The 15284-nt window shown below is 43.8% G+C and overlaps 1 protein-coding gene across 1 annotated transcript in view; it reads right to left on the bottom strand.

Moving 5' to 3' along the window:
• LOC117190004 (terminal nucleotidyltransferase 5C-like) overlaps positions 1-10877 on the bottom strand; it is a 60555-nt gene extending 49678 nt beyond the window's left edge. Inside the window, exon 1 of the mRNA XM_033395092.1 lies at positions 10523-10877. Within this exon, the coding sequence (XP_033250983.1) occupies positions 10523-10561 (39 nt within the window). The 5' untranslated portion in view covers positions 10562-10877. The remainder of the gene's footprint in view (positions 1-10522) is intronic.
• Between the last annotated feature and the right edge of the window lie 4407 nt (positions 10878-15284).

Here is a 15284-nt window from a genome sequence, read left to right on the forward strand (position 1 = left end):
ATGAGTATTGGGGTATATTATATTTGTGGTAAAAGTGGATGTGTGTAACGTCCAGAAGGAATCGTTTCCGACCCCATAAAGTATATATATTCTTGATCAGCATCAATAGCCGAGTCTATTGAGCCCTGTCTGTCTGTCCGTCCGTCCGTCTGTCCGTCTGTCCGTCCCCTTCAGCGCCTAGTGCTCAAAGACTATAAGAGCTAGAGCAACGGTGTTTTGGATCCAGACTTCTGTGATATGTCACTGCTACAAAAATATTTCAAAACTTCGCCCCGCCCACTTCCGCCCCCACAAAAAACGAAAATCTGTGGCATCCACATTTTTAAAGATACGATAAAACCAAAAACGCAGAATCGTAGAAGATGACTATATCTTCTAGAGTGCAAAATCTAAACCAGATCGTATAATGATTATAGCCAGAATCAAGAAAGCAATTTCATTCTTTCTCTCTCTGCCTTCTCTAACACACAGGTTTCATGGTCGGTTTTGCCAATTGCAAAATATGAGTTCAAGGATCTCAGAACCTATAAGAGCCAGAGCAACCAAATTTGGTGTCCACACTCCTGTGATATCGGACCTTGACCGTTTCGTGTCCAAATTTCGCCACACCCCTTCCGCCACCGCAAAGGACGAAAATCTGGGGCATCCCCAAATCTCAGAGACTATTAAAGCTAGAGTAACCAAATTTGGTATCCGCACTTCTGTTAGATCTCACTATAAAACGCATATCTCAGAATTTCGCCCCACCCCCTTCCGCCTTCACGAAGGACGAAAATCTGTTGCATCCACAATAGTGCAGATTCGAGAAAACTAAAAATGCAGAATCATAGATAATGACCATATCTATCAGACTGCTGAATCTGGATCAGATCAATTCATTTTTATACCCAAAAGGAACAAATCAATTTGCACTGGCTACGCAGCGCCCGACGTCACGCTCAGACTGATTTTCTGTCTCTCTCGCACGCACTCTTTGTCGTGTCGTTTAATATTAGCGGCGTCTGCCGGAGGAGAGCCGTACTGACTAAGCATCGGGTATAACTGTAGAGTTGCGGTGTCCGCAGCAACTCACAACGTTCCCCCTCGTTAGTGTTTTTATACCCGATACTCAAAATGAGTATTGTGGTATATTAGATTTGTGGTAAAAGTGGATGTGTGTAACGTCCAGAAGGAATCGTTTCCGACACTATAAAGTATATATATTCTTGATCAGCATCAATAGCCGAGTCGATTGAGCCCTGTCTGTCTGTCCGTCTGTCCGTCCATCCGTCCGTCCGTCCGTCCGTCCGTCTGTTCGTCTGTCCGTCCCCTTCAGCGCCTAGTGCTCAAAGACTATAAGAGCTAGAGCAACGGTGTTTTGGATCCAGACTTCTGTGATATGTCACTGCTACAAAAATATTTCAAAACTTCGCCCCGCCGACTTCCGCCCCCACAAAAAACGAAAATCTGTGGCATCCACATTTTTAAAGATACGATAAAACCAAAAACGCAGAATCGTAGAAGATGACTATATCTTCTAGAGTGCAAAATCTAAACCAGATCGTATAATGATTATAGCCAGAATCAAGAAAGCAATTTCATTCTTTCTCTCTCTGCCTTCTCTAACACACAGGTTTCATGGTCGGTTTTGCCAATTGCAAAATATGAGTTCAAGGATCTCAGAACCTATAAGAGCCAGAGCAACCAAATTTGGTATCCACACTCCTGTGATATCGGACCTTGACCGTTTCGTGTCCAAATTTCGCCACACCCCTTCCGCCCCCGCAAAGGACGAAAATCTGGGGCATCCACAAATCTCAGAGACTATTAAAGCTAGAGTAACCAAATTTGGTATCCGCACTTCTGTTAGACCTCACTAAAAAACGCATATCTCAGAATTTCGCCCCACCCCCTTCCGCCTTCACGAAGGACGAAAATCTGTTGCATCCACAATATTGCAGATTCGAGAAAACTAAAAATGCAGAATCATAGATAATGACCATATCTATCAGACTGCTGAATCTGGATCAGATCGGATCATTTTTATACCCAAAAAGAACAAATCAATTTGCACTGGCTACGCAGCGCCCGACGTCACGCTCAGACTGATTTTCTGTCTCTCTCGCACGCACTCTTTGTCGTGTCGTTTAATATTAGCGGCGTCTGCCGGAGGAGAGCCATACTGACTAAGTATCGGGTATAACTGTAGAGTTGCGGTGTCCGCAGCAACTCATAACGTTCCCCCTCGTTTTTATACCCGATACTCAAAATGAGTATTGGGGTATATTATATTTGTGGTAAAAGTGGATGTGTGTAACGTCCAGAAGGAATCGTTTCCGACCCCATAAAGTATATATATTCTTGATCAGCATCAATAGCCGAGTCTATTGAGCCCTGTCTGTCTGTCCGTCCGTCCGTCTGTCCGTCTGTCCGTCCCCTTCAGCGCCTAGTGCTCAAAGACTATAAGAGCTAGAGCAACGGTGTTTTGGATCCAGACTTCTGTGATATGTCACTGCTACAAAAATATTTCAAAACTTCGCCCCGCCCACTTCCGCCCCCACAAAAAACGAAAATCTGTGGCATCCACATTTTTAAAGATACGATAAGACGCTCAGACTGATTTTCTGTCTCTCTCGCACGCACTCTTTGTCGTGTCGTTTAATATTAGCGGCGTCTGCCGGAGGAGAGCCATACTGACTAAGCATCGGGTATAACTGTAGAGTTGCGGTGTCCGCAGCAACTCACAACGTTCCCCCTCGTTAGTGTTTTTATACCCGATACTCAAAATGAGTATTGTGGTATATTAGATTTGTGGTAAAAGTGGATGTGTGTAACGTCCAGAAGGAATCGTTTCCGACCCCATAAAGTATATATATTCTTGATCAGCATCAATAGCCGAGTCGATTGAGCCCTGTCTGTCTGTCCGTCTGTCCGTCCATCCGTCCGTCCGTCCGTCCGTCCGTCCGTCCGTCTGTCCGTCTGTCCGTCCCCTTCAGCGCCTAGTGCTCAAAGACTATAAGAGCTAGAGCAACGATGTTTTGTATCCAGACTTCTGTGATATGTCACTGCTACAAAAATATTTCAAAACTTCGGCCCGCCGACTTCCGCCCCACAAAGGACGAAAATCTGTGGCATCCACATTTTTAAAGATACGATAAAGCCAAAAACGCAGAATCGTAGAGGAGAACTATATGTTCTAGAGTGTAAAATCTCAACCAGATCGTATAATTATTATAGCCAGAATCAAGAAAACAATTTCATTCTTTCTCGCTCTGTCTCTCTCTAACACACAGGTTTCAGGGTCGGCTTTGCCAATTGCAAAATATGAGTTCAAGGATCTCAGAACCTATAAGAGCCAGAGCAACCAAATTTGGTATCCACACTCCTGTGATATCGGACCTTGACCCTTTCGTGTCCAAATTTCGCCACACCCCCTTCCGCCCCCGCAAAGGACGAAAATCTGGGGCATCCACAAATCTCAGAGACTATTGAAGCTAGAGTAACCAAATTTGGTATCCGCACTTCTGTTAGATCTCACTATAAAACGCATATCTCAGAATTTCGCCCCACCCCCTTCCGCCTTCACGAAGGACGAAAATCTGTTGCATCCACAATATTGCAGATTCGAGAAAACTAAAAACGCAGAATCATAGATAATGACCATATCTATCAGACTGCTGAATCTGGATCAGATCGGATCATTTATATACCCAAAAGGAACAAATCAATTTGCACTGGCTACGCAGCGCCCGACGTCACGCTCAGACTGATTTTCTGTCTCTCTCGCACGCACTCTTTGTCGTGTCGTTTAATATTAGCGGCGTCTGCCGGAGGAGAGCCATACTGACTAAGCATCGGGTATAACTGTAGAGTTGCGGTGTCCGCAGCAACTCACAACGTTCCCCCTCGTTAGTGTTTTTATACCCGATACTCAAAATGAGTATTGTGGTATATTAGATTTGTGGTAAAAGTGGATGTGTGTAACGTCCAGAAGGAATCGTTTCCGACCCCATAAAGTATATATATTCTTGATCAGCATCAATAGCCGAGTCGATTGAGCCCTGTCTGTCTGTCCGTCTGTCCGTCCGTCCGTCCGATGTTTTGTATCCAGACTTCTGTGATATGTCACTGCAACAAAAATATTTTTTAAAACTTCGCCCCGCCCACTTCCGCCCCCACAAAGGACGAAAATCTGTGGCATCAACATTTTTAAAGATACGATAAAACCAAAAACGCAGAATCGTAGAAGATGACTATATCTTCTAGAGTGCAAAATCTAAACCAGATCGTATAATGATTATAGCCAGAATCAAGAAAGCAATTTCATTCTTTCTCTCTCTGCCTTCTCTAACACACAGGTTTCATGGTCGGTTTTGCCAATTGCAAAATATGAGTTCAAGGATCTCAGAACCTATAAGAGCCAGAGCAACCAAATTTGGTATTCACACTCCTGTGATATCGGACCTTGACCGTTTCGTGTCCAAATTTCGCCACACCCCCTTCCGCCCTCCCAAAGGACGAAAATCTGGGGCATCCACAAATTTTAGAGACTATTAAGGCTAGAGTAACCAAATTTGGTATCCTCACTTCTGTTAGATCTCACTATAAAACGTATATCTCAGAATTTCGCCCCACCGCCTTCTGCCCCCATAAAGGACGAAAATCTGTTGCATCCACAATATTGCAGATTCGAGAAAACTAAAAGTGCAGAATCATAGATAATGACCATATCTATCAGACTGCTGAATCTGGATCAGATCGGATCATTTTTATACCCAAAAGGAACAAATCAATTTGCACTGGCTACGCAGCGCCCGACGTCACGCTCAGACTGATTTTCTGTCTCTCTCGCACGCACTCTTTGTCGTGTCGTTTAATATTAGCGGCGTCTGCCGGAGGAGAGCCATACTGACTAAGTATCGGGTATAACTGTAGAGTTGCGGTGTCCGCAGCAACTCACAACGTTCCCCCTCGTTAGTGTTTTTATACCCGATACTCAAAATGAGTATTGGGGTATATTAGATTTGTGGTGAAAGTGGATGTGTGTAACGTCCAGAAGGAATCGTTTCCGACCCCATAAAGTATATATATTCTTGATCAGCATCAATAGCCGAGTCGATTGAGCCCTGTCTGTCTGTCCGTCTGTCCGTCCGTCCGTCCGTCCGTCCGTCCGTCCGTCTGTCCGTCTGTCCGTCCCCTTCAGCGCCTAGTGCTCAAAGACTATAAGAGCTAGAGCAACGATGTTTTGGATCCAGACTTCTGTGATATGTCACTGCTACAAAAATATTTTAAAACTTCGCCCCGCCCACTTCCGCCCCCACAAAGAACGAAAATCTGTGGCATCAACATTTTTAAAGATACGATAAAACCAAAAACGCAGAATCGTAGAAGATGACTATATCTTCTAGAGTGCAAAATCTAAACCAGATCGTATAATGATTATAGCCAGAATCAAGAAAGCAATTTCATTCTTTCTCTCTCTGCCTTCTCTAACACACAGGTTTCATGGTCGGTTTTGCCAATTGCAAAATATGAGTTCAAGGATCTCAGAACCTATAAGAGCCAGAGCAACCAAATTTGGTATTCACACTCCTGTGATATCGGACCTTGACCGTTTCGTGTCCAAATTTCGCCACACCCCCTTCCGCCCCCCCAAAGGACGAAAATCTGGGGCATCCACAAATTTTAGAGACTATTAAGGCTAGAGTAACCAAATTTGGTATCCTCACTTCTGTTAGATCTCACTATAAAACGTATATCTCAGAATTTCGCCCCACCGCCTTCTGCCCCCACAAAGGACGAAAATCTGTTGCATCCACAATATTGCACATTCGAGAAAACTAAAAACGCAGAATCATAGATAATGACCATATCTATCAGATTGCTGAATCTGGTTTAGATCAGATAATTTGTATAGCCAAAAGGAACAAATCAATTTGCAGTGGCTACGCAGCGCCCGACGTCACGCTCAGACTGATTTTCTGTCTCTCTCGCACGCACTCTTTGTCGTGTCGTTTAATATTAGCGGCGTCTGCCGGAGGAGAGCCATACTGACTTAGTATCGGGTATAACTGTAGAGTTGCGGTGTCCGCAGCAACTCACAACGTTCCCCCTCGTTTGTTTTGTGAAAGGCACAACCGATGAAAAATGTTCATCTTCATTTTCCGTGTGGCTTTGATGCTGGAGGGGGTAGGGAGAACTTCTATGTGCACCTGCCGCAGTGGCATCTCTCCAGCTGCACAACACAGTGTCGCTCTTCGCTCCTCTGGCTCTGTCGTTGGCGCTGGGGCTGGCATGCCGTTTAAAGCGCGAAAGTGAAATCTTTTCTCGCATTTCCATTTCCATTTCGACAACACGCGCTTTTCTTTGATTTTCTGACGCTTTTGGCGCTGCTTCTGGCTAATTTTTTGGTCACTGAACTTTTGTGGTATACTCACGCTTTTGATACTCACGCGATAGCAAGAGCGATTACCGATACCGATAACGATGTGTATGGAGAGGAGATTGGGGGCTTACCTGAAAAGAGAAATTGAAAAGGTTAATAAAAGCACAAACATAATGTATTATGTATACGTCACGAAAAACGTGTAGACTCGATGCGAATCAAATAGAAAAACGTATTTTAAGATATTCCGAAAATATTTGAGGAGTGAATCCGCGACACGACGGCGGCGCCTCGCCGTTGCCAGGCAACGGAAAGAGACCCACAATAAAAAAAGAATGGATAGAAAGAGGAACCCCAAAAAATGAGATCTAGATCGATAGCAACACTTGAATGAGATTCAGATTCAGAATCAGCCAAGGCAGAAATTTCATTTTCCTTCAATTAATTTATTTTGTTTTCGTGTACAGTGGTCCCCGACAAAGGCGTACGGTAAACTCTGAGGATGTGAATATGGAATGGGGAGTGGAGGCTGCCTTTCCTTTGAGCTATCACTGTCTTCTGTAGAAATTGTCGCATTCTTTCAGGTCCGATCTGGGACAGGCCGCAATTGTGCTCTACATATTGTATATGTATCTGTATCTGTTGTATCTGCTGTATCCCCATATAGATTATTTAGTCGTTCAGATATTATTGTATTTTCGGCTTTTAAGTGCTATTTAAACAGCTGAAAGATGTGTTCACTATTTGCCCTGTTTTTCCCCATTGTCTTTCAAGCAAACAGTTCCACAAATGGGAGGGGGAAACTATGGCGGGGAGGGGCGATGCCTTTTTTTTGGGGATGGCACCTATTTATGGAGACTCTGGAATACCACCGAAATAGCGCCATCAGGTACTCGCAGCAGGCGGCAACTTCGACTTGCCACCCACCTGCACCGCCAGAGATACTTCTGTATCTGTGAGTGTGTGTGTGTCTGTGTGTTGGAACTGGGCTTAATTCAATTAGCTGCCGTATCTGTCCTTAACTTGAACGTATTCATTTTTAATTAGAACTGCAGGCGCGTAGAGCGCGTCGCAATGCACAGACACCGACACCGATACGACCGAGATACAGATACAAATCTATATATAATCAAAGTCAAAGATATGTAAATATGTTTGTAAATGCATACGTACATATACATACATATGTATGTATGCATGTATGTATCTTTGAAGCTTGTTCAGTTTTAGTTTTAGTTTTGTTTTTGTTGTTTTTGTTTCTTTTTTGTGCATGAAATAAATGCCGATAGGCCGACGGACAATGAACGAACGCAGTGGCTGTGCTCTGAAGGTTGACAATCAATAACAACAACAACAACAACAACAACAACAACAACTGCAACATTAACTAGAGCACAGCACAAGCTAAAAACAAAAACAAAAGACAAACTTGATTGCATTTCAAAGGGTTTTCTTTTTCGGGGTTTTTGGGGTTACTTGGGGGCTCGAAGGGTTTCGATTGGAGATAGTGGGCTCATGCATAATGCAGGATATCCTAATACACGCTTAGGAAAGCCCCTCCAGAGCAATAGTTGGATATGCAAATGCGTGTAACCTACAAATATATAGGGGGGTCCTACAGGAAGGTCCCAAAGGGCAGAAGGATGAATGGGAGACAGAAAGAATTTGTACACACACACAATAGAAAGATAGAAAAAAACAAAGATTAAAAGACAACCAGCAAAGGTACATATCTCCACAACTTGCCTACACTACTAGATACAAATAAGATCTAGCTACAGCTGTAATGGATAAGATAGATACTCATGAAAAGAGATACTATGCACCGCAAAAGATACACTTTAATGGATAAGATTGATACTCATGCAAAGAGATACTATGCACCGCAAAAGATACACAGATATCATGTGCAAATGTATTGCACAACTGCCCTGCCCCCCAGCGCAATCAAAGGAGAATTATTCAACACACAATTGACATTGTATCTGTATCTGCTGCATCTACCATATCTCCACTTGTATCTGCTGCATCTGTGTACTTTTGTGTATGTGTCTGGTGTCCAATCATCATTAGGCCGAAAACATTTTCTGTAGTCTTTTTCGCTATTATTTCTGTTATTCACAAGTCACGAAGTTGAGCCACTGGCTGGCAAACTGCAATTTGTCTTGCGGCAAGAGAGACAGCGACCTGCTTCGCACTCCATGGAGGTGTCCGTTCCCCCCCTGATCCCAACACAATTCCACAGATACATTGCATAATTACACGTCGGTTCTGAGGGATTGAAATCCTAATCAGCTTAGGTTACCGAAACTCTCCGCGAGCCACGTTCTCCATGACTCCACCCTGGCTCCGCCCTGGGGCCCATTAATACTCGTATCTCGAGAGAGATAAACACATTTCACGGATCTGCGTCTGCCCTGGGGACTTATTATTATTATTATGTATGCGGACAGTATTCTTTGGACAACCTGCCCACGGTTGAATGGGGTCAGAAGCCAACATCATGGCAGAGCTACAGATACATCTGAGGCGGAGGCTAAGGCAGAGGCAGAGGCTCAGGTAGATTGGCGGACTGGGGACTGCGGCTTGGCAAATTTAAAGTCAGGTTATTAACCTTTCGCAGAGCACGAAATACCGAGCGACTGCGTGGTCTCGAATATGTGCCAAAGACAGAGTCCACACGACGCAGGGGCTGGGCAGGGGACACATTTGCATGTGCGCACAACATTTTGCAGATAGACAGATACATTTGCCGCGTAACAAGTGCAGCGGCAGTCGATCGATGTGGCTTAGTAGACTTTCTTCACGTGTTCGTGTGGCATGTGGAGGAATAGAATGTGGCAAACAGGGCAGAGAATAACAAACAAACAAAGAAACAAACGGGCAAACTGTTTAAACAATTTCCAATGGGGAGAGCGCTCAAGTTCTTAGCCGTAAAAAAAAGACAACTGTGTGTGTCTCTTTCAAAGTATCTCTTTAACTCTGTATCTTTATCTGTGTCTGTATCTTTCACTTTATTTACCTATATTTATATTTATTTATGCTTTATTGTCTCCCTCTGCGTTTTGTTGGCATTATTTCTTGCATCGAGACATCCGAGACTTTAAATAAACAATTTTCAATTCCAAGGCGGAGGAGGAGGCGGAGAAAACGTGAACAAACTATAAACTACAAGCCACAGACAGACAGCAGATACAAACGTTGCGCCAAGTGTTATACATAATGTAATGTAATGTAATTAGTGGGGGGTTGCTCCTCTGCTCCCCGCTTGTTGTATGTAACGTCAAGTGCGGGGCCTACGGCCTACGGCCTACCCGCATTCGTACCTGAACCCGGATTGGTACCTCTGCCGTAGGTTGAAAGATACACAGATACACTGGCAAACGGCTTTCTGCCGTGTTATGTATTTGCAATTGATTTTGAATTTCAATTTCAGTTTCGAATTCCAATTCCAATTTGAAATTCCAAGTCGAAAGCAAAGCCACAGTATGCACTGCATTCATTTGAATGTCGTACGCGAACTTTAGTTTTTACGATGGAAAAAACAACTCAAGAAATCTCAACAAGAAACAGCAACTAACAAGAGCACACCACAAACACAACGCAGTTTGTTGTTCAAGGAGTTTTGTGAATGATTGAAATCCATTCGAAGTTCACGTCTGCCAACAGATTGTTCTATTGAGATCTTGAAAATTCAGTAATTATAGGGTCTTGCTCCTAAAACTTAGTCATAGACAAGGGTGCACAAAAGAGACTCTGAGAACACACCGAATATCTAACAGAAATAATTTATTTTAAATTATGTTGATCTCCAGTGCACCAGCTAAAGATTGTTGTCAAAAGATACAGTTGTTCAATGTATTTATTCATTAATCTTTAGAATAATATTCTATTCATGAGATATATGTAGTTCCCAACTTTCCATAATTTGATCGATTTTCTACGGAAAATCCTCTTCCATCAGATACTGTGAAATATCTAATTTCTAGTCTTTGTGAGATACAGAGACAGAGACAGGGACAGAGAGAGAAAGGGATACAGATACCGATGGATTTTTGCGCATTAAATTTTCGCAACATATGCCACGTACTGCAGCGGGGAAAGGATGAAGTGGATGAGGCGGTTAAGTGGGCATATGGGCGTGGTTGTGACATTTACCTTAGCATTGTACGTTTTCTGCCAATTTCCCGGTTTCATATGAATGCTGGATGGATGCCGATTCGACAGGATATATGGAGAAAGAAGTACAAGGAGCAGCCTCAGCACTCTTCAGATGTCCCGGAGTCGAGTCGAGTCGAGTCGAGTGCTCGTGGAGTACCTTGGATTACAGTTCGGTACGAAACACGCAATTATTTCTCGACCTTTTTTTTGTGCCGGCTGCACGCTGCTGTTTCGTTCGCTTGACTTCTTTCGATTGCACTTTTTGCACACTGTAAGAGCACCGTTAGAACGATACGTACGCACAAAAACACACACACACTGTTTTAATTTTGATCTTTATGTTTTTGTTTCTTTGCACACAATGACAAACGGGGACAAATGACAAACACTTGTTCTCTTCTGTCGGAGAAGCTCTCGAGAATCCAAACACACACGTTATAGCCCTAGAACGGCGCCAACATATGGTTCAACGGTATCGCCGCCTGGGGTGTAGCCTGCCAAACATATGCTGCGTGTCCCACTTGACAGGCAGGCAGGCAGGAGGAGGTGAGTGCAGGAGAGCGAGAGCGAGATCGAGAGTGGCGCGGCGTGGCGTGGCGTGGGAGAGTGTGGAGATTAGACCGTTAGTTAGCCGAGAAGCAAGGCCTGTCGTCTGCCTGTTGCCAGAATGTTCCTTTTGCGTGCGACTGTTTGCGTCTCCTGTTTTGGGTTTGCCCTTTCGCTTTTTCGTTGGGGTTTCTGCTCTCGTTTCTTTTCGAGAGTGACTTCGGTACGGCTGCTGTTTCGTCTGCGGCTATGCTTTAGATTTATTTTAATTTATGTACTATACATATATGTTTCTTTCTGTATGATGTATGTTCTGTGTGCCTCTTGACTCTGACTTTGAATGACTGAATTCAACGGCATTTGGCGCTGGCATGAAACTTGGCTGCGCGACCATCTATTCCGTTCCCCAATTGAGTGGCGAAAAGCTTCGGACGGCCCCAAAAAGCTTCGCAGCAACGCGACGCGCTCGCTCAATTGAGTGAAACTGCACGGCGCTGCTGCCGCTCCCGCTGCTGCTGCTGGCTCTGCTCGTTGTTCGTTGCTCAGTTTGCCTACTGATCCCATTCGAAAGTTTAATTATATTTACCCCACCCACACTAGTTGCTATGCTGTGTTGTTGTTGCCTCTGTCGCTGTCGCTGCCTCTGCCGCTGCCACTGGCTCTTGTCGAAACCGGCAAATCAGCAGCAGCAGCCAGCGAGCTTCGATCAGAATACACCACCACCACACAATTACGTCAGAAGCTTGTTGAGACCGACGGCGGAGAGTGAGAGCGAGAACTAGAGCGAGAGAGCGGCGAAGCTTTTGCCGCCACACACTCTAAAAAGCGCCTAAATATTTCGGTTTCTTTGCATTCGAATTTCGACCCAAAAAAAAATTATTTATTTAAATATAAAATTATCTAAAAATATTCACTTTTTGCATTGTTTGTGCGTTGAGGTTGATCAATCTGCATTTTCTCTTGCGAAAGCACCAGCCAAAGCCGAAAGAAACTGTTTCAAAAGCTTCAGCTTCAGCTTTGCGAGTGTGTGTGTGTGTGTGTGTGTTGCGCCTTTTAAAACCATTTAAATGTTGTATGGTACGAGATGATTTTTATACCCGATACTCAAAATGAGTATTGGGGTATATTAGATTTGTGGTAAAAGTGGATGTGTGTAACGTCCAGAAGGAATCGTTTCCGACCCTATAAAGTATATATGTATATTCTTGATCAGCATCAATAGCCGAGTCGATTGAGCCATGTCTGTCTGTCCGTCCGTCCGTCCGTCCGTCTGTCCGTCCCCTTCAGCGCCTAATGCTCAAAAACTATAAGAGCTAGAGCAACGATGTTTTGGATCCAGACTTCTGTGATATGTCACTGCTACAAAAATATTTCAAAACTTCGCCCCGCCCACTTCCGCCCCCACAAAGGACGAAAATCTGTGGCATCCACAATTTTAAAGATATGAAAAAACCAAAAACGCAGAATCGTAGAGAATGACCATATCTTTTAGACTGCAGAATCTGAATTGGATCGTATTATTATTATAGCCAGCATCAAGAAAACAATCATTTTTTCTCGCCCTGTCTCTCTCTAACCAAAGACTATACAATACCAAGATGTCGCATGAGCGACCAAAAAGCTGTTCTATGGCGGGTCCTAACATTAGGACCCAAATTGCTCGAGGGAGCGCGCGGGGTTTCAATTCCCTTTTCGCCTGTACTTCGTCTCTACCGCGACCCCGCTGCCCATCGGTTTCGTCTGTTCGGCAATGCCTTCACCGTCGAAGCGGTGGTCGCGGATCGCCGATGTCATTGGAGCGGCACAGTGGGACCTTTGGCCGTCTCAGCTTGCTAAATTAGTTAGTTAGTCAATAAATATTTGCACACTGAAAAAATGTTAAACTTTGAGTGCTTATATCTCCTAAACTAAAACTATCTTGAAAATTCGATTGGAAAATTCTCTATTAAAGCACTCATACAATTTTTTGACTATTTCGGCTGAGTCCCCACTGTGCCGCGCCAAAGACATCAGCGACCACGCTGCCCTACGGTTTCGGCAGGCAGCAACTGACGTGCTTTCAGTGCGCTTGTGTGTGAAGCTAAAAGCCGTATATGCTGCGGGCGAAACCGGTTTATGGCCTTGCCGACCTAGGACATACACACATATACACAACTACAAGCATATTTCTGGGTTGGCTCGAGCTCGTGCTGACCGAGGCATTGACGAAGCCGAGTAGCACTTCGGAGGCGAAGGTAGTGTAAAAGAGAATTGAAGTACTAGCCCCGCGCGCCCGTACCATGAAGCGTCAAACGAAAATTGAAAAAGCATTTGTTCCTCATGCGACATCTTGGTATTGTATAGTCTTTGCTCTAACACACACATAGCATAGATAATGACCATATCTATCAGATTGTTGAATCTGGATCAGATCAGATAATTTTTATAGGCAAAAGGAACAAATCAATTTGCACTGGCTACGCAGCCCCCGACGTCACGCTAAGACTGATTTTCTGTCTCTCTCGCACGCACTCCTTGTCGTGTCGTTTAATATTAGCGGCGTCTGCCGGAGGATAGCCATACTGACTTAGTATCGGGTATAACTGTAGAGTTGCGGTCTCCGCTGCAACTCACAACGTTCCCCCTCGTTTTGTTTAAAGTTTATATTTAGACACAATCAGTTTATTTTTGTTTCAATTTTCGTTATTTGTTCTGCTCTTCAACAAGTTTTGGCTTCCAATCCGGCAATTACTTGAGATTATTTATAAGATCTGAGGCTTCGAAATGAGATAAATAGAAATTCTACTAAATTACTTTGGATATTATACTAATATTAAGTAGGAAAATCAGGAATTTCCATATAATTTATGTATAAATATCAATTAAATGTTTCATATATTGAAACAGATAATAATCTTTTATTGAAATTTATATAATAAACATCCTATTTGTTGCTGCTGTTGCTGTTGATGCCCCTCCGTCCAGCTATCAGCAGCGGAAGAGCACAGTGGATGGGGGGGAGCGTATTGTTCATAGAGAATGAGAGAGAGCCAGCGGGGAGGACTTGTGAGATTATCGTGGGTCGGTGGGCAAGTCCCCTTGACAACGTTAACAAATTATTGCTCCCCCTGCTGTTGTTGCTGTTGGCAGTGCTAAGTGCAATTAGTTGCCGATGAGGTGAGAGACACTGGCCGACACGTGCCACAGAGAACAGTGAACAGTACCAGCCTGAGGAAGTTCTTTGTTATCTCAAACAAATGCATTTGCTGGTTGTTGTTGGTGCACCTTTGCAGGGGGTACAGCAGAGTCTCATCTACTTGTAGAAAGCAACCAAATTCTTAGAAATATAAACAAATTTGATAGAAACCGGAACAAACAATCGAAACAATCGATCGCCAAGGGTTTCTTTCTTTCTGTTTTTTACTGTGCGATTCGTTTGTTTGTTTATATAAAAATAGTTGCGACTTAAAGGCTTACAAAGAACAAGACACGAAAGAACAAAACAAACAACGAGGGGGAACGTTGTGAGTTGCTGCGGAGACCGCAACTCTACAGTTATACCCGATACTAAGTCAGTATGGCTCTCTTCCGGCAGACGCCGCTAATATTAAACGACACGACAAAGAGTGCGTGCGAGAGAGACAGAAAATCAGTCTGAGCGTGACGTCGGGCGCTGCGTAGCCAGTGCAAATTGATTTGTTCTTTTTGGCTATAAAAATGATCTGATCTGATCCAGATTCAGCAATCTGATAGATATGGTCAATATCTATGATTCTGCGTTTTTAGTTTTCTCGAATCTGCAATATTGTGGATGCAACCGATTTTCGTCCTTTGTGGGGGCGGAAGGGGGTGGGGCGGAATTTAAAGATATACGTTTTATGGTGACATCTTAAAGGAGTGTGTGTACCAAATTTGGTTGATAGTCTTTGAGATTTGTGAATATCCCCAGAATTTCGTCTTTTGCGGGGGCGGAAGGGGGTGTGGCGAAATTTTGAAACAAACTCGTCTCGGTCCGATATATTAGGAGTGTGGATACCAAATTTGGTTGCTCTAGCTTTTGTAGTCTCTGAGATCTAGGCGCTAATGTTTTACTCTAAGCAAATCCGCCTATGCTACGTGTGTGTTAGAGAGAGACAGGGCGAGAAAAAATGAAATTGTTTTCTTGATGCTGGCTATAATAATAATACGATCCAATTCAGATCCTGCAGTCTAAAAGATATGGTCATTTTCTACG

The sequence above is a fragment of the Drosophila miranda genome (assembly GCF_003369915.1).
Source record: "Drosophila miranda strain MSH22 chromosome Y unlocalized genomic scaffold, D.miranda_PacBio2.1 Contig_Y1_pilon, whole genome shotgun sequence".
Lineage (NCBI taxonomy): Eukaryota > Metazoa > Arthropoda > Insecta > Diptera > Drosophilidae > Drosophila > Drosophila miranda.